The 20,525-nt window shown below is 45.2% G+C and overlaps 1 protein-coding gene and 1 long non-coding RNA gene across 2 annotated transcripts in view; both read left to right on the top strand.

The window, feature by feature from the left end:
* Window positions 1-20,525, top strand: part of LOC138956214 (uncharacterized) — a 103,118-nt gene that overhangs the window by 13,493 nt on the left and 69,100 nt on the right. The window lies entirely within an intron of this gene.
* On the top strand, window positions 414-19,815 carry LOC138958973 (histone-lysine N-methyltransferase SMYD3-like; the record flags this gene model as incomplete). Its single annotated transcript, XM_070330320.1, is given in 11 exon segments — window positions 414-432; window positions 4,024-4,090; window positions 5,097-5,227; window positions 5,332-5,399; window positions 7,273-7,381; window positions 8,030-8,152; window positions 9,864-9,909; window positions 11,056-11,142; window positions 15,682-15,859; window positions 16,242-16,350; window positions 19,223-19,815. Coding segments are annotated over 11 exon segments (1,066 nt in total), but the record flags the coding sequence as incomplete, so codon positions are not given.

Raw genomic sequence — 20,525 nt, 5'->3', positions numbered from 1 at the left:
GTTATGTCCACCGACAGTGTCATGCTGAGACTGGTCCTCAAACACATGGTACTTACCTCCCTTTGTTATGTCCACCGACAATGTCATGCTGAGACTGGTCCCCTAACACATGGTACTTACCTCCCTTTGTTATGTCCACCGACAGTGTCATGCTGAGACTGGTCCTCAAACACATGGTACTTACCTCCCTTTGTTATGTCCACCGACAGTGTCATGCTGAGACTGGTCCTCAAACACATGGTACTTACCTCCCTTTGTTATGTCCACCGACAGTGTCATGCTGAGACTGGTCCCCAAACACATGGTACTTACCTTCCTTTGTTATGTCCACCGACAGTGTCATGCTGAGACTGGTCCTCAAACACATGGTACTTACCTCCTTTTGTTATGTCCACCGACAATGTCATGCTGAGGCTGGTCCTCAAACACATGGTACTTACCTCCCTTTGTTATGTCCACCGACAGTGTCATGCTGAGACTGGTCCTCAAACACATGGTACTTACCTCCCTTTGTTATGTCCACCGACAATGTCATGCTGAGACTGGTCCCCAAACACATGGTACTTACCTCCCTTTGTTATGTCCACCGACAATGTCATGCTGAGACTGGTCCCCAAACACATGGTACTTACCTCCCTTTGTTATGTCCACCGACAGTGTCATGCTGAGACTGGTCCTCAAACACATGGTACTTACCTCCCTTTGTTATGTCCACCGACAGTGTCATGCTGAGACTGGTCCTCAAACACATGGTACTTACCTCCCTTTGTTATGTCCACCGACAATGTCATGCTGAGACTGGTCCTCAAACACATGGTACTTACTTCCCTTTGCTATGTCCACCGACAGTGTCATGCTGAGACTGGTCCTCAAACACATGGTACTTACCTCCCTTTGTTATGTCCACCGACAATGTCATGCTGAGACTGGTCCTCAAACACATGGTACTTACTTCCCTTTGCTATGTCCACCGACAGTGTCATGCTGAGACTGGTCCTCAAACACATGGTACTTACCTCCCTTTGCTCCGGCTGCTTTTCTGGCTTTTTTTAAAGTATTTTTGTTATTGTTTGCTTGTGGTTGTTTTTGTTGTCGTACTGTAGATGGGTTACAAGGAGAGCCATAATGTTTTTGCTTGTTTGTTTGTTGGTCTGTATGTGTGCTGGTCTGTATGTGTGCTGGTCTGTATGTGTGCTGGTCTGTATGTGTGCTGGTCTGTATGTGTGCTGGTCTGTATGTGTGCTGGTCTGTATGTGTGCTGGTCTGTATGTGTGCTGGTCTGTATGTGTGCTGGTCTGTATGTGTGCTGGTCTGTATGTGTGTTGGTCTGTATGTGTGCTGGTCTGTATGTGTGCTGGTCTGTATGTGTGCTGGTCTGTATGTGTGCTGGTCTGTATGTGTGCTGGTCTGTATGTGTGCTGGTCTGTATGTGTGCTGGTCTGTATGTGTGCTGGTCTGTATGTGTGCTGGTCTGTATGTGTGTTGGTCTGTATGTGTGCTGGTCTGTATGTGTGCTGGTCTGTATGTGTGCTGGTCTGTATGTGTGCTGGTCTGTATGTGTGCTGGTCTGTATGTGTGTTGGTCTGTATGTGTGCTGGTCTGTATGTGTGCTGGTCTGTATGTGTGCTGGTCTGTATGTGTGCTGGTCTGTATGTGTGTTGGTCTGTATGTGTGCTGGTCTGTATGTGTGCTGGTCTGTATGTGTGCTGGTCTGTATGTGTGCTGGTCTGTATGTGTGTTGGTCTGTATGTGTGCTGGTCTGTATGTGTGCTGGTCTGTATGTGTGCTGGTCTGTATGTGTGCTGGTCTGTATGTGTGCTGGTCTGTATGTGTGCTGGTCTGTATGTGTGCTGGTCTGTATGTGTGTTGGTCTGTATGTGTGCTGGTCTGTATGTGTGCTGGTCTGTATGTGTGCTGGTCTGTATGTGTGCTGGTCTGTATGTGTGCTGGTCTGTATGTGTGCTGGTCTGTATGTGTGCTGGTCTGTATGTGTGCTGGTCTGTATGTGTGCTGGTCTGTATGTGTGCTGGTCTGTATGTGTGCTGGTCTGTATGTGTGTTGGTCTGTATGTGTGCTGGTCTGTATGTGTGCTGGTCTGTATGTGTGCTGGTCTGTATGTGTGCTGGTCTGTATGTGTGCTGGTCTGTATGTGTGCTGGTCTGTATGTGTGCTGGTCTGTATGTGTGCTGGTCTGTATGTGTGCTGGTCTGTATGTGTGCTGGTCTGTATGTGTGCTGGTCTGTATGTGTGCTGGTCTGTATGTGTGCTGGTCTGTATGTGTGCTGGTCTGTATGTGTGCTGGTCTGTATGTGTGCTGGTCTGTATGTGTGCTGGTCTGTATGTGTGCTGGTCTGTATGTGTGCTGGTCTGTATGTGTGCTGGTCTGTATGTGTGCTGGTCTGACATGCAAAACTCAGTACAGTGGAGCCCCCTTTCCAGACCTGGGAAAGGAGTGAGTCTTACAGTGGGGGTCAATTTACACACTTTATCAACACAAAATGTGAGAAAGGAGTGAGTCTTACAATGGGGGTCAATTTACACACTTTATCAACACAAAATGTGAGAAAGGAGTGAGTCTTACAATGGGGGTCAATTTACACACTTTATCAACACAAAATGTGGGAAAGGAGTGAGTCTTACAATGGGGGTCACTTTACACACTTTATCAACACAAAATGTGGGAAAGGAGTGAGTCTTACAATGGGGGTCACTTTACACACTTTATCAACACAAAATGTGGGAAAGGAGTGAGTCTTACAATGGGGGTCACTTTACACACTTTATCAACACAAAATGTGGGAAAGGAGTGAGTCTTACAATGGGGGTCACTTTACACACTTTATCAACACAAAATGTGGGAAAGGAGTGAGTCTTACAATGGGGGTCACTTTACACACTTTATCAACACAAAATGTGGGAAAGGAGTGAGTCTTACAATGGGGGTCACTTTACACACTTTATCAACACAAAATGTGGGAAAGGAGTGAGTCTTACAATGGGGGTCACTTTACACACTTTATCAACACAAAATGTGAGAAAGGAGTGAGTCTTACAATGGGGGTCAATTTACACACTTTATCAACACAAAATGTGAGAAAGGAGTGAGTCTTACAATGGGGGACAATTTACACAGTTTATCAACACAAAATGTGAGAAAGGAGGGAGTCTTACAATGGGGGTCACTTTACACACTTTATCAACACAAAATGTGAGAAAGGAGTGAGTCTTACAATGGGGGTCACTTTACACACTTTATCAACACAAAATGTGGGAAAGGAGTGAGTCTTACAATGGGGGTCACTTTACACACTTTATCAACACAAAATGTGGGAAAGGAGTGAGTCTTACAATGGGGGTCACTTTACACACTTTATCAACACAAAATGTGGGAAAGGAGTGAGTCTTACAATGGGGGTCACTTTACACACTTTATCAACACAAAATGTGGGAAAGGAGTGAGTCTTACAATGGGGGTCACTTTACACACTTTATCAACACAAAATGTGGGAAAGGAGTGAGTCTTACAATGGGGGTCACTTTACACACTTTATCAACACAAAATGTGGGAAAGGAGGGAGTCTTACAATGGGGGTCAATTTACACACTTTATCAACACAAAATGTGAGAAAGGAGGGAGTCTTACAATGGGGGTCAATTTACACACTTTATCAACACAAAATGTGAGAAAGGAGGGAGTCTTACAATGGGGGTCAATTTACACACTTTATCAACACAAAATGTGAGAAAGGAGTGAGTCTTACAATGGGGGACAATTTACACAGTTTATCAACACAAAATGTGAGAAAGGAGGGAGTCTTACAATGGGGGTCACTTTACACACTTTATCAACACAAAATGTGAGAAAACAGGGTCTTAAAAGGGAGGGCCTTAAAAATGGGTTTTCACTTTACGCAAAAATCGTACTTTGTGGCACATGTTTCCCCTGTCATTGCGTGTGCCCAACGCATTGTTTTAAAAGCTGGCATAATCTCTGAATTAAACAAACAAAGTTTCCTGGCACAGCAAGGGGAGGACGGGGCGGGCGCCACGAGGGATCCGGGACTGCCGACGTTTCAACACCTGATGTCTCGTAAGACTTTATTCTCTTTTATTTTGACAGAATCTCCTTTTTACTTTTCAGTTTCTCAAAGTCTGAAGTTTCATATCATTTCAAAAAGTAAAAAGTCAAAATTTTCCCATTTAGCCTGGTTTTCCCATGCAGGCTCACATTAGCTGCTGGGGATAAAGTCCTGTACGAAATGAACTTATAGAAACACTTAAAAGAACTTATGATTTTAGTATGTTAGCGTTATATCTAGTTTCTTTATTGGTATGTATATATGTAATACATGCTTTTGTTTTGTGTTTTTACAAAAGATGCATGGCATAATGGTATTGCCAATTTACTTCAGCTGTATATTATCGTTGTCCGCTTAATGTATACATATTATCTGCCTGATTTCTTACCTGATTTTGTTAAACCTATTTTTCTTTTTGTTTGCATGTATGGAAGTGTATATTGCCAATTTAATTTGGTCGTATAGTATTGTTGTATTTGTCCGCTCAATTTATATACATATATTAACTGTCTGATTTGTTACCTTTTTTTGTGTTAAAGTTATATCTTTGTTTCAAAGCCCTCTGGGCCCAAAACAATAAAATACTTGACTTGACTTGACTTGACTTAAAACAAATTCTTATAGAAACTTATACCCAATTAAGGGTATAAGAGTTGTCAGGATTTTAAATAATTCTTTTCTCGTGTTGGCAGTTGTATCATTGTGTATTTATTCTTGTCACGTAGATGTGGGTGAGATAGAGAGAGACAACGGTTATGTTGACAGTTGTATCATTGTGTATTTATTCTTGTCACGTAGATGTGGGTGAGATAGAGAGAGACAACGGTTATGTTGACAGTTGTATCATTGTGTATTTATTCTTGTCATATAGATGTGGGTGATATAGAGAGAGACAACGGTTATGTTGACAGTTTTGTTGTTGTGTATTTATTCTTGTCACGTAGATGTGGGTGAGATAGAGAGAGACAACGGTTATGTTGACAGTTTTGTTGTTGTGTATTTATTCTTGTCACGTAGATGTGGGTGAGATAGAGAAAGATGCTGGTCGCTGTGACGCTTTCAGCAAAATGTGCTTCACTCTGGCCAAGTTGGCAGGCGACTACATGCAACTCCCAGACACCAAAACACTGCTGGACATATTTGGTAAAGTAAGTATCTGAATGTGCATACTGTATGTGTGTGTCTGTGTTTGTTTTGTTGGAGTGTGTGTGTGTGTGTGTGTGTTATTTGACCTCTGTGTTTTGTGTACCAGATGGTGATCAACACATTCACCATAGCGGACGAAGAGCTGCGTGACGTAGGATCCGGTGTCTACCTCAGGTCTGTCTCAGCGCTTGTTACACTTTATTCCTGGCATGGTCTTACAGACCTGGGAACCCATACGATTTTGCTGTATTTTGTACGCATGATTGTCTAGAATACGATCAGTACGGTCAGTGGAAAAAAAGATATGACGAGAACAATTCCTACACTACTTTTCTTCACAAGCACATCCTGAAGCAGATCCAGTACTTTGACACATGATTACAGTTTTTGTCAGTAAACATTGAAATAAGCATTTGTTTTAAATGTATTGGTAAACTTAATAAACAGTGCAACAGGCGTGTTTGAAGCATGGTTAATTCATGGATGTTCAAATGCTGTGTGGAGTACGCTCATTTTTCTGAAAATACAGTAGTACCTGCCATATCCGGTCACCCATTAGTCATTGCAAAGGTGACCGCAAATATCAGGTGGCCGTTCATTACAGGCCCCCTCCTCCTCCAAAAAAAAACCCAAAACACGATCAAGTTTTCATTGTCTCTGTTAGTTTTGCTTTCGTTTATACATCTTAATTATTTGCGTGTTTAACTCGATCGTCCTGGCTAAGCTATTGTTTCGTATGTTTCTATGTGTGTTGTTTGGATTATTATATATGTATTTGAGTGTCAGATAAACAAGTGTTTCAAACTCACATCAGCTGTGATCGATCCGGAAGTGACTGCCGTAAATGTACATGTATGCGCATGTCTGTATTTACAGTTTGCGCATGCGTAAGTATTCATGTCGTCTGCTCGTGCTGTGCCGTCTGTGCACACAACACACACACACACACACACACACCGTCACACACACACACACACACCACACACACACACACACACACACACACACAAGCTGGATATTAATGATTCAAGCACTTTAAGTTTGATACTGAAGGAAGCAACCAAATACATCTATTCAAACAAGGCGCTCGCCCGCGAAAGCGACAAGTGGCCGTTAAGTGGCCGCTCCTGTCGAGTAAGAGGGGCACCTTAGGGCAAAAATCAGTGACCGTTGACCGCGTCAGACAGGTTAACGGCCATTAAGAGTCAATTATAGAAGGAAAACTCATTAGTCATGGGAAAGCTGGCCGCTCCGGGCAGGTTCACGCCCACGAAAGGGCCGGAAATGGAAGGGACTACTGTACACCAAGTTTGCTTGAAAATTCTCCAAGTGCAAAACAGGGGTTCCCAGGTCTAGTCTCAGCTACATCTCTCGTTTATTGTCTCTCCTCCTCTCTAACCTCCCCCCTGTCATGTCCCAAGTGGCCCGGCCTTGAGGACTTTCCTGTCTTAGAGGATAAGTTGATGAGTAGGTTCAGGTTTGAAATCTTTCAGCGTTCCTCATAAACTAAATTAACTTCGCAGAGTCTACTTCACACAGCTTGCTGAACAAAGTCTACTTCACACAGCTTGCTGAACAAAGTCTACTTCACACAGCTTGCTGAACAAAGTCTACTTCACACAGCTTGCTGAACAAAGTCTACTTCACACAGCTTGCTGAACAAAGTCTACTTCACACAGCTTGCTGAACAAAGTCTACTTCACACAGCTTGCTGAACAAAGTCTACTTCACACAGCTTGCTGAACAAAGCTTTGGCGCTCAGTTTTCAGGAAGAAGACTTTGCGTTTTCTTCGCAGGGCTCAATTAAGGGTTGCCTTTATACTTTGAATATTGTCTTGGTTTTCATTCATTTTGGGTTGCTAATATTACTTATACAGGCTGGTGGGTATTTCCTTGTGCAGTGAACCTGGGAATTGTATGCAGGAACATGTTACTTGCCGATATCAATATTATGTTATTTCATGTTTGGCTCACCGCTAAATGATGTCATATTTTATCCAGTGTCAGGATCGGCACTAACTGATGTCATGTTCTATGGTGTGTGCAGCCCTTCGTGTCTGGATCACCGGTGTACACCGAGCGCCGTGGTGACCTTTCAGGGTCGGACGCTGTACGTACGAGCTGTGGACAACATCCCTTGTGCAGACCCGAGTCAGGTGAGTGACTGCAGACCCGAGTCAGGTGAGTGACTGCAGACCTGAGTCAGGTGAGTGACTGCAGACCCGACTCAGGTTAGTGACTGAAGACCTGAGTCAGGTGAGTGACTGCAGACCCAAGTCAGGTAAGTGACTGAAGACCTGAGTCAGGTGAGTGACTGCAGACCTGAGTCAGGTGAGTGACTGCAGACCTGAGTCAGGTGAGTGACTGCAGACCCGAGTCAGGTGAGTGACTGCAGACCTGAGTCAGGTGAGTGACTGCAGACCCAAGTCAGGTAAGTGACTGAAGACCTGAGTCAGGTGAGTGACTGCAGACCTGAGTCAGGTGAGTGACTGCAGACCCAAGTCAGGTAAGTGACTGAAGACCTGAGTCAGGTGAGTGACTGCAGGATGTTTCAATGCTGTATTTGATTGCTTGTTGACACGCCAGCTCATCTGTTGGTACGAGGGGAGCATTTTCTCGTCTGTTTCATCTTTATGGACCCAGTTGAAAGAAACAGAGGGTGGCAATTATACTAAGCTCCCCGAGGACCTGCAAAATGGTCTGTCAACAACCCATCAGACAATGATGACAAAAAGTTGTATGCTGGTATGCTTGACCATGTGAGATATCATGTGATTTCACCTGTTTTTCACCTGTGTGTGCAGGTGAGCCAGACAGTGTTCCTGAGTTACGTGGACCAGCTGGCCCCGTCGTGGGAACGTCAACAACAACTGCAGCAACAGTACTACTTCCTGTGTCAGTGTCCGCGCTGCCACGATAGCTCACTGGTATGTATTTTTGTTATTTGGTAAAGTGACCCCCTTTTAAGACCTCAACATTTTTTTTAGAAAACATGGTCTGAAAAAGGAGGGAGTCTTAAAATGGGGGTACCTTTACAGAGTTTATGAACAGAAAATCTGAGAAAACAGGGTCTGAAAAAGGAGGGAATTGTAAAAATGGGGGTCCTAAAGAGGGGTTCCACTGTATTTTGGATTTGGAGAAACCCTAATATTGTTCTTGGGGAATTTTGTCCAAAATAAGTGGGGCTCCTTTTGCTGGGGCTAGCACGTGGCAACTGATTTGCTCTGCTCAGTCTTGGTTTTGTGCGTTAGACAAGACAAGGCATCATAGGGTAAGATTCTGTGTTAGACAAGACAAGGCATCATAGGGTAAGATTCTGTGTTAGACAAGACAAGGCATCATAGGGTAAGATTCTGTGTTAGACAAGACAAGGCGTCATAGGGTAAGATTCTGCGTTAGACAAGACAAGGCGTCATAGGGTAAGATTCTGCGTTAGACAAGACAAGGCATCATAGGGTAAGATTCTGCGTTAGACAAGACAAGGCATCATAGGGTAAGATATGATAGGAAAGTTTTACTGTCCATTTTCAAAATGCATAAACACAGAAAATGTTCTTGCATGCTTGTATTCGTGTTTTCCAATCCCTGAGAGTGAGACTTTCTCTGTGAGCTTGGGATCTTTTCCATGGGCATGTGAGCACACTAGGGCGTTTGGACACTTTGATCAGTGGAAGACATCAAACGAAATTGACTGAAATAAATGAAAACTAGGGCGGGGATATAGCTCAGTCGGTAGCGCGCTGGATTTGTATCCAGTTGGCCGCTGTCAGCGTGAGTTCGTCCCCACGTTCGGCGAGAGATTTATTTCTCAGAGTCAACTTTGTGTGCAGACTCTCCTCGGTGTCCGAACACCCCCGTGTGTACACGCAAGCACAAGACCAAGTGCGCACGGAAAAGACCCTGTAATCCATGTGAGAGTTCGGTGGGTTATAGAAACACGAAAATACCCAGCATGCTTCCCCCGAAAGCGGCGTATGGCTGCCTAAATGGCGGGGTAAAAACGGTCATACACGTAAAATTCCACTCGTGCAAAAAATACACGTAGTGTACGTGGGAGTTTCAGCCCACGAACGCAGAAGAAGAATGAAAACTACAATGTGCTGTATCAGATGAATCATGTTACTTTCATCCTCACACAGAGGGTCATTAATGTTCGTGCAGACATCCCCAAAGACTTGTTTATTCTTGATTGAAAAGACAAATCACACTAATCTTGACTGTACATCTTTCTGTGTCAGGATAAAGTGATGACCTTGACTGTACATCTTTCTGTGTCAGGATAAAGTGATGACCTTGACTGTACATCTTTCTGTGTCAGGATAAAGTGATGACCTTGACTGTACATCTTTCTGTGTCAGGATAAAGTGATGACCTTGACTGTACATCTTTCTGTGTCAGGATAAAGTGATGACCTTGACTGTACATCTTTCTGTGTCAGGATAAAGTGATGACCTTGACTGTACATCTTTCTGTGTCAGGATAAAGTGATGACCTTGACTGTACATCTTTCTGTGTCAGGATAAAGTGATGACCTTGACTGTACATCTTTCTGTGTCAGGATAAAGTGATGACCTTGACTGTACATCTTTCTGTGTCAGGATAAAGTGATGACCTTGACTGTACATCTTTCTGTGTCAGGATAAAGTGATGACCTCAGGAGCAGATTCCACCGTCACTGATCCTGGTATGTTGTGTGTCTGAATTTACCTCTGTTTTGACTAAATGTTTTAACATAGAGGGGGAATCGAGACGAGGGTCGTGGTGTATGTGTGTGTGTGTCTGTCTGTGCGTGTGTGTGTGTAGAGCGATTCAGAGTAAACTACTGGACCGATCTTTATGAAATTTTACATGAGAGTTCCTGGGTATGATATCCCCAGATGCTGTTTTACATGAGAGTTCCTGGGTATGATATCCCCAGATGCTGTTTTCATTTTTTCGATAAATGTCTTTTATGACGTCATATCCAGCTTTTTGTAAAAGTTGAGGCGGCACTGTCAAACCCTCAATTTTCAATCAAATTGATTGAAATTTTGGCCAAGCAATCTTCGACGAAGGCCGGACTTCGGTATTGCATTTCAGCATGGAGGCTTACAAATTAACTAATGACTTTGGTCATTAAAAATCTGAAAATTGTAATTAAAATTATTTTTTTATAAAGCGATCCAAAATTACTTTTATTTTATTCTTCATCATGTTCTGATTCCAAAAACATATAAATATGTTATATTCGGATTAAAAACAAGCTCTGAAAATTAAAAATATAAAAATTATGATTAAAATTAAATTTCCGAAATCGTTTTAAAACCTATTTCATCTTATTCCTTGTCGGTTCCTGATTCCAAAAACATATAGATATGATATGTTTGGATTAAAAACATGCTCAGAAAGTTAAAACGAAGAGAGGTACAGTAAAGCGTGCTATGAAGCACAGCGCAACCGCTACCGCGCCAAACAGGCTCGTCACTTTCACTGCCTTTTGCACTAGCGGCGGACTACGTTCAGTTTCATTCTGTGAGTTCCACAGCTTGACTAAATGTAGTAATTTCGCCTTAAGCGACTTGTTATACGATTCTCTTCGTTGTAAGTCCTGATTTTATGGGTATTTTTGATTTTTTAAAGGGGTGGGGGGGGGGGGGGTGGGGGGGTAGGGGGGTATTTACACAGTACATGTATTTGAATTTCAAGAATGATGCAATGAAAGAAGTCAGTGTGGTTTAGCACTGACAGTAGTTGCCTGTCTGACTGGTTGTAATTACAATCTTCTTACCTGTCTTGTAAAGAGCGGTAACCACTGCATGCATTATCTTCTTACTTCTCGTACACTTTGTAGATGACGCCGACAGCCAGGCAGTGAAGAGCGCTATCAACTCCTGCCAGCAAACTGTGGATCGTGTGGACCAGATCAAGAAATCCTCCGGTAACGTTGCTCTTTTCTCAGCATAAGCTGAACTCCGTCTTGTGCCATAATTCACCTTCTTGTGTCACACAGCCCACAGTCACAGACGATGGGCTCAGTAGCCTAGTGGCTAAGACGTCAGTGATGGGCTCAGTAGCCTAGTGGCTAAGACGTCAGTGATGGGCTCAGTAGCCTAGTGGCTAAGACGTCAGTGATGGGCTCAGTAGCCTAGTGGCTAAGACGTCAGTGATGGGCTCAGTAGCCTAGTGGCTAAGACGTCAGTGATGGGCTCAGTAGCCTAGTGGCTAAGACGTCAGTGATGGGCTCAGTAGCCTAGTGGCTAAGACGTCAGTGATGGGCTCAGTAGCCTAGTGGCTAAGACGTCAGTGATGAGCTCAGTAGCCTAGTGGCTAAGACGTCAGTGATGGGCTCAGTAGCCTAGTGGCTAAGACGTCAGTGATGAGCTCAGTAGCCTAGTGGCTAAGACGTCAGTGATGGGCTCAGTAGCCTAGTGGCTAAGACGTCAGTGATGGGCTCAGTAGCCTAGTGGCTAAGACGTCAGTGATGGGCTCAGTAGCCTAGTGGCTAAGACGTCAGTGATGGGCTCAGTAGCCTAGTGGCTAAGACGTCGGTGATGGGCTCAGTAGCCTAGTGGCTAAGACGTCAGTGATGGGGTCAGTAGCCTAGTGGCTAAGACGTCAGTGATGGGCTCAGTAGCTTAGTGGCTAAGACGTCAGTGATGGGCTCAGTAGCCTAGTGGCTAAGACGTCAGTGATGAGCTCGGTAGCCTAGTGGCTAAGACGTCAGTGATGGGCTCAGTAGCTTAGTGGCTAAGACGTCAGTGATGGGCTCAGTAGCTTAGTGGCTAAGACGTCAGTGATGGGCTCAGTAGCCTAGTGGCTAAGATGTCAGTGATGGGCTCAGTAGCCTAGTGGCTAAGACGTCAGTGATGGGCTCGGTAGCCTAGTGGCTAAGATGTCAGTGATGGGCTCAGTAGCCTAGTGGCTAAGACGTCAGTGATGGGCTCAGTAGCCTAGTGGCTAAGATGTCAGTGATGGGCTCAGTAGCCTAGTGGCTAAGACGTCAGTGATGGGCTCGGTAGCCTAGTGGCTAAGACGTCAGTGATGGGCTCAGTAGCCTAGTGGCTAAGACGTCAGTGATGGGCTCAGTAGCCTAGTGGCTAAGACGTCAGTGATGGGCTCAGTAGCCTAGTGGCTAAGACGTCAGTGATGGGCTCAGTAGCCTAGTGGCTAAGATGTCAGTGATGGGCTCAGTAGCCTAGTGGCTAAGATGTCAGTGATGGGCTCAGTAGCCTAGTGGCTAAGACGTCAGTGATGGGCTCAGTAGCCTAGTGGCTAAGATGTCAGTGATGGGCTCAGTAGCCTAGTGGCTAAGACGTCAGTGATGGGCTCAGTAGCCTAGTGGCTAAGATGTCAGTGATGGGCTCAGTAGCCTAGTGGCTAAGACGTCAGTGATGGGCTCAGTAGCCTAGTGGCTAAGACGTCAGTGATGGGCTCAGTAGCCTAGTGGCTAAGACGTCAGTGATGGGCTCAGTAGCCTAGTGGCTAAGATGTCAGTGATGGGCTCAGTAGCCTAGTGGCTAAGATGTCAGTGATGGGCTCAGTAGCCTAGTGGCTAAGACGTCAGTGATGGGCTCAGTAGCCTAGTGGCTAAGATGTCAGTGATGGGCTCAGTAGCCTAGTGGCTAAGACGTCAGTGATGGGCTCAGTAGCCTAGTGGCTAAGATGTCAGTGATGGGCTCAGTAGCCTAGTGGCTAAGACGTCAGTGATGGGCTCGGTAGCCTAGTGGCTAAGACGTCAGTGATGGGCTCAGTAGCCTAGTGGCTAAGACGTCAGTGATGGGCTCAGTAGCCTAGTGGCTAAGACGTCAGTGATGGACTCAGTAGCCTAGTGGCTAAGACGTCGGTGATGGGGTCAGTAGCCTAGTGGCTAAGACGTCAGTGATGGACTCAGTAGCCTAGTGGCTAAGACGTCAGTGATGGGGTCAGTAGCCTAGTGGCTAAGACGTCAGTGATGGACTCAGTAGCCTAGTGGCTAAGACGTCGGTGATGGGGTCAGTAGCCTAGTGGCTAAGACGTCGGTGATGGGCTCAGTAGCCTAGTGGCTAAGACGTCAGTGATGGGGTCAGTAGCCTAGTGGCTAAGACGTCAGTGATGGGCTCAGTAGCCTAGTGGCTAAGACGTCAGTGATGGGCTCAGTAGCCTAGTGGCTAAGACGTCAGTGATGGGCTCAGTAGCCTAGTGGCTAAGACGTCAGTGATGGGCTCAGTAGCCTAGTGGCTAAGACGTCAGTGATGGGCTCAGTAGCTTAGTGGCTAAGACGTCAGTGATGGGCTCAGTAGCCTAGTGGCTAAGACGTCAGTGATGGGCTCAGTAGCCTAGTGGCTAAGACGTCAGTGATGGGCTCAGTAGCCTAGTGGCTAAGACGTCAGTGATGGGCTCAGTAGCCTAGTGGCTAAGACGTCAGTGATGGGCTCAGTAGCCTAGTGGCTAAGACGTCAGTGATGGGGTCTGGCTGCTGTTGTCGTCTGCTATGCTCTTGCCAACCTTTGCGTACCCATAGCGGTTTTTATAGGGCTGTTCATTTATAGGGCTGTTCATTTAGCTCACAAATCTCAATCCTGTTTGTGACTGGCTTTGCCTCCTAAGATTGAGGCACTCGGTCACACAGGTAAAAGCCGTCTCATGCAAAACACAAGTGTATGTGTGAGTTGCAACCTACGAAGGCAGAAGAAGAAGAAGGACTGTTTCCAAAGAGAAAGTAACATGGAGGTGTCTGAAACATGGTGGAAAGGAAAACAGTGCGTGTGAATTTAACCGTTAGTTAACCACTTGAAGGGTGCGACATGTAGATGTACAAAAATGTGTTGACATATTTTTTTTATCAAAGAATAAGTGGTGTTTGGAATGTTCTTGAGTTAGCTACATACAGGCAAATCCGGATAAGACGAAATTGAAGGGACCGAATTGTTATTGTGTCCTATCCGAAATTTCGACTTGGTCATAGTACAGTGGAACCCCTCTCTAGCGACCTTGAAAATGTTGACAAAAATCGGTCCTTATGGAGGGGGGGTCCTTACAGAGGGAGGGGGCGGGGCCACAAAGAAAGTCACCTCAGATTTTCTTAAAAAAAGAAAACAGAGAAGTTTGAGTTGCTGACGACCGTTTCCTCAAGCAAACTGCTTCGATTTCATGTTTGACATTGTCGATGGTGTCCACCAGTTCTGGTGCATGTTTCAATGCAAAAAGAGTTAGTTTCTGAGCAAGCATTTCTTTACAGCAGTCCCTGCAATGATGAAGGCCCTCCGAGAAAGAGAGTGAAAAATCGGCCACCGTTCTCAGCATCGCGTATCTGTGTGTAACCTCTTTCATTGACAAGATACTCTTGTTTCCTTGCAGCCTTGACCAGTGAGTCGGTTACCTAATCTGTGAACCCTTCAGTTGTGTTGCTTTGTCAAAAGTTAGACACAGTCAACTAGTTTTGCTCTGAGTGAACAGTGCAGCTGGCCTCAATTAGCCGGTGACACCTCTCTGGCCACAGCACCAAACAGTACATGGCTGGGGGGAGAGAGAGAGAGAGAGAGGGGGGGGGGGGGGGGTAGCTGGCTAAACTCAGTGGGGTGTCCGGTATCACTGAAGTCAGCAGGAGAGAAATAGAGAGGTGTACTCTTCCAAACAATTTCCAAGGATCAGTTGTCAGGGCTTAGAGTAGTCAGTGAGGGAGAGTGAGAGCGGTTTGTGTACAGTCCGACTGAAGAGTGAAAAGTCACTGCCACAAGATCGGCATGCAGTCAATAAAGCCAGACAAGAAGAATGATTATGACATGCGGCTCTATTTGCTGTTTTTTTTAAATCAAACTGGTTTTCAACGCTTATTCTCACAAAGCATCTGCACACCTGCCTCTGCCTCTGTGCTGTGTTTGTGTGGCTGCTTTCGTATGATGTCAGTGCATGGTGAGTGCGTTCACTGCCTTGTCACCACTTCCCCACCTTTTTCAGAATGTTTTCTTGGAGTTGGATAATTCTCCTTACTCCTCGCCCCCTCCTTACTCCTCGCCCCCTCCTAACTTCAGTTCATACTTTATTGCGTGCCGACTGACCAGTCGGTGTGGCGTCCGTGTAGAGAAGAAGGGAATAAGGTTACACAATGCGCTAGTGTGAGACGCCAAGTTTCGTGTTTCGAGTTGCTGTAGTAAATATAGAGTAAATTTTGTCTTTGGGACTGACTTTCTGTTGTGTGCTATCCGTCTTTCGACTTACGTAAGAGAAATCCCATTTCGAGCTCAGGGTACTTTGTACACATAGATAAAGAGGGATAATTCCGGACCAGAATTTCTTTGTGTGCTAAGCGAATTTTTGACTTAACCGTTTGTGAGTTAGCTGGATTTGCCTGTACTTCTTTTCCTGTTTGGTTTTCATTTTATTAAATTGTTTGGATTTTTTGTTGTTGATAGCTCTTTCAAATTATTTTCTGCTGAATGAAAAGCTTAATATAAGAATGAGAAAACCCTGATGTTAGTTTGGTTTGTTTGACTTTTAGATGACATTGATGAGATTCTGGGTGCGTGTCGTGCGTGCCTGGCCAAGGTGAAGGTCGTCTTGTCGTCGTCCAACGTGTACCTGCTGCGTGTGTTGGATCGCGCCTTTGATGCTGCCATTAATAGTGCCTTGTGGGAAGAAGCCTTGGATTATGGGGTGGCCACTCTCACACCATACAGGTAAGTAGGGTAGTATGTGTGTGTGTGTATGTGTGTGTGTTTGTGTGTGTGTTTGTGTGTGTAAGCCTCTCTTTGTGTGAGCGTGTGTGTGTGTTTGCATACAAGTGTGCATGCGTTTTGTGTGTGTGTGCGTGGGTGTTGCAGAGTTAAGTAACATAAAGCCACACAGCTTGGGATCTGTGTATCAGTGTAATGTGTCAAGCGATGCTGTTTGAACACAGGGGAGAATTTGCGCAAAACTGAGCTGGGAAAAACATCTTGGCAAATACTGTCATTTTGATGCCAAATGCCTCATCAACTGTTCTCTGACTGAAAAGCTGTCTCTGCCTAAGCTAACCAAGCATGTGATCTTCATAACTGTCTTTTTGTTACCTGGTTCCAGTGAGCTGTTACCGCCCCGCAGTCCTAACGCCGGGCTACAGCTGATGAGGGTGGGCAAACTACAGCTGTGGTTGGACCGTGTGCAAGACGCTCGTCACAGTCTCTCACAGGTAAGGGTGTTAGGTGTGTCGGTATGGGTGTGTTTGTTGGGGGGGGGGGGGGGTGGGTGGGTGGCGGGCAGGCTACAGCTGTGGTTGGACCGTGTGCAAGACGCTCGTCACAGTCTCTCACAGGTAAGGGTGTTAGGTGTGTCGGTATGGGTGTGTTTGTTGGGGGGTGGGTGGGCAGGCAACAGCTGTGGTTGGACCCTGTGCAGGACGCTCGTCACAGTCTCTCACAGGTAAGGCCAAAAAGAAAAATATGTCTGTTTCCCCAACAAACACACCCATACTGACATACCTAACACCCTTACCTGTGAGAGACTGTGACGAGCGTCTTGCACACGGTCCAACCACAGGACTGGGTGGCCGAGTGGTAACGCACTTGCGCTCGGAAGCGAGAGATTGCGAGTTCGACCCTGGGTCAGGGCGTTAGCAATTTTCTCCCCCCTTTCCTAACCTAGGTGGTGGGTTCAAGTGCTAGTCTTTCGGATGAGACGAAAAACCGAGGTCCCTTCGTGTACACTACATTGGGGTGTGCACGTTAAAGATCCCACGATTGACAAAAGGGTCTTTCCTGGCAAAATGGTATAGGCATAGATAAAAAATGTCCACCAAAATACCCGTGTGACTTGGAATAATAGGCCGTGAAAAGTAGGATATGCGCCGAAATGACTGCGATCTGCTGGTCGATGTGAATGCGTGAGGTATTGTGTAAAAAATTCCATCTCACACGGCATAAATAGATCCCTGCGCCTTGAGTCTGAGTCTGGAGATACGCGCGCGATATAAGACTTCATATAACAATAACATCGCCGGAAAAAAAAGGGTCGGTCGGTTGTTTTTATTTTTAATTTTTTATTTTGTTAAAAAATTTTTTTACCTTTTTCTTACGTTTTGTTAACTTCTTTTTACGTGTTTTTTTTAAACACTTCCTTAGTTTACTTACAATTATTTAGCACATGTTTTTGACCTAGATATATTGAAACTAAATAAAATATACTTGACTTCATTTTTTTAATTTTTTTAATTTTTATTTTTGTGTGTGTGTGCGAAAAGCGAAAAAACCCTTTAGGGTCGGCGCTTAAAAATAAGGTCGGTCGGGTTACCGGAAACAGACATATTTTTTTTTTGGCCTAAGGGTGTTGGGTGTGTGTTGAGGGAGGGTGGGCAGGCTACAGCTGTGAGACCGTGTGGAAGACACTCACCATAGTCTCAGTGACAGGTGGTTCAACCATGCGCAAGACCCTCGCCACAGTCTATCGCCGCGAGGTATAGATGTTTGGTGTGTGTGTATGGGTGTGGAGGGGGGGGGGGATGGATTAATGAGAGGTATGGCTGTGGTTGGACGGTATGTGTGCAGAACACTCTCTACAGACTCTTACAGGTATAGATGTTTGGTGTGCGCGTTTGTATGGATGTGGGGTGGGGGTTACGGGTGGGAGGGGGGGGTGATAAGAGATATGTCTGTGGCTGGATCGTGTGCAAGACGCTCACTGCAGTCTCTCATACATGTATGAATGTTCGCCAGTCTCTCACATGTATACATTTAGTAGATAAATGTGTGGGAGAGAGAGAGGTTGAAAGAGAGAGATTGAAAGAGAGAAAGAGAGAGAGACAGAGAGCATGTCAGTCAATACTCAGGTGTTGGGCCAGTGTGTGTGTGTCCTGGGTGTTGGGCCAGTGTGTGTGTGTCCTGGGTGTTGGGCCAGTGTGTGTGTGTCCTGGGTGTTGGGCCAGTGTGTGTGTGTCCTGGGTGTTCTCAACACTGTCGTCTTCCTTTTGTCAGGATTGAAGAATTCAGTCATATTGACTGCCTTTTGTCAGGATTGAAGAATTCAGTCATATTGACTGCCTTTTGTCAGGATTGAAGAATTCAGTCATATTGACTGCCTTTTGTCAGGATTGAAGAATTCAGTCATATTGACTGCCTTTTGTCAGGATTGAAGAATTCAGTCATATTGACTGCCTTTTGTCAGGATTGAAGAATTCAGTCATATTGACTGCCTTTTGTCAGGATTGAAGAATTCAGTCATATTGACTGCCTTTTGTCAGGATTGAAGAATTCAGTCATATTGACTGCCTTTTGTCAGGATTGAAGAATTCAGTCATATTGACTGCCTTTTGTCAGGATTGAAGAATTCAGTCATATTGACTGCCTTTTGTCAGGATTGAAGAATTCAGTCATATTGACTGCCTTTTGTCAGGATTGAAGAATTCAGTCATATTGACTGCCTTTTGTCAGGATTGAAGAATTCAGTCATATTGACTGCCTTTTGTCAGGATTGAAGAATTCAGTCATATTGACTGCCTTTTGTCAGGATTGAAGAATTCAGTCATATTGACTGCCTTTTGTCAGGATTGAAGAATTCAGTCATATTGACTGCCTTTTGTCAGGATTGAAGAATTCAGTCATATTGACTGCCTTTTGTCAGGATTGAAGAATTCAGTCATATTGACTGCCTTTTGTCAGGATTGAAGAATTCAGTCATATTGACTGCCTTTTGTCAGGATTGAAGAATTCAGTCATATTGACTGCCTTTTGTCAGGATTGAAGAATTCAGTCATATTGACTGCCTTTTGTCAGGATTGAAGAATTCAGTCATATTGACTGCCTTTTGTCAGGATTGAAGAATTCAGTCATATTGACTGCCTTTTGTCAGGATTGAAGAATTCAGTCATATTGACTGCCTTTTGTCAGGATTGAAGAATTCAGTCATATTGACTGCCTTTTGTCAGGATTGAAGAATTCAGTCATATTGACTGCCTTTTGTCAGGATTGAAGAATTCAGTCATATTGACTGCCATTTTCTACCTCTGTTTAGTGTTTACACACTGCTCAGATTACAACAATGCATGTAACTATTAACTGTGCCTCTTTCAGGCCGAGACGATCATCGCTGTGACCCACGGCAAGCAGAGCGAGTTGTACACACAGCTGACGGAGCTCCTCGTGCAGACAACTCTTCCTGGTGGACCCAGTCAGCTGTCAGGGGCCATAGAGTCATCGTGACAGTGTCAACATTGTGTCAACACACAGCTTCTGATGTGACTTTTTGAATGTTTGGACACTCGTTACTTGAACGAAAGCGGTCAGATTGAGTGGATCAGTAAATGCTGGTGTGAAATGTATTCTCAGTGTTACCAGTTGAGTGAATCACAAAATGCTGGTGTGAAATGTATTCTCAGTATTACCGGTTGAGTGAATCAGAAAATGCTTGTGTGAAATGTATTCTCTGTGTTACCAGTTGAGTGAATCAGAAAATGCTGGTGTGAAATGTATTCTCAGTATTACCGGTTGAGTGAATCAGAAAATGCTTGTGTGAAATGTATTTTCAGTGTTACTGGTTGAGTGAATAAAAAAATGCTGGTGTGGAATGTATTCTCTGTGTTCCCGGTTGAGCGAATCAGTAAATGCTGGTGTAAAATGTATTTTCAGTGTTATCGGTTGAGTGAAACAGTAAATGGTGAGATGAAGTTTTCTCTCAGTGTTTTTTGTGTGCCTGAATGTTGGACAAGGTGAGTTGACATCAAGAGGTGTGTCGGGTGTGTCGGTTGTCGGGTGTGTCGGTTGTCGGGTGTGTCGGCTGTCTGGTGTGTCGGTTGTCGGGTGTGTCGGTTGTCGGGTGTGTTGGTTGTCGGGTGTGTTGGTTGTCGGGTGTGTCGGTTGTCGGGTGTGTTGGTTGTCGGGTGTGTTGGTTGTCGGGTGTGTCGGTTGTCGGGTGTGTCGGTTGTCGGGTGTGTTGGTTGTCGGGTGTGTCGGTTGTCGGGTGTGTCGGTTGTCGGGTGTGTTGGTTGTCGGGTGTGTCGGTTGTCGGGTGTGTCGGTTGTCGGGTGTGTCGGCTGTCTGGTCAAAAGGATGTGGGTGCTCCCTGTGCAACTGATCTTGGTTTCCTCAAACAGTGAAAGGCAGACATCCAGGACAGTGACAGGCAGACATCCAGGACAGTGACAGCCAGACATCCAGGACAGTGAAAGGCAGACATCCAGGACAGTGAAAGGCAGACATCCAGGACAGTGAAAGGCAGACATCCAGGACAGTGAAAGGCAGACATCCAGGACAGTGAAAGGCAGACATCCAGGACAGTGAAAGGCAGACATCCAGGACAGTGAAAGGCAGACATCCAGGACAGTGAAAGGCAGACATCCAGGACAGTGAAAGGCAGACATCCAGGACAGTGAAAGGC

Source organism: Littorina saxatilis, linkage group LG2 (assembly GCF_037325665.1).
Source record: "Littorina saxatilis isolate snail1 linkage group LG2, US_GU_Lsax_2.0, whole genome shotgun sequence".
NCBI lineage: Eukaryota > Metazoa > Mollusca > Gastropoda > Littorinimorpha > Littorinidae > Littorina > Littorina saxatilis.
This window is presented reverse-complemented; position numbering and strand designations above follow the sequence as displayed.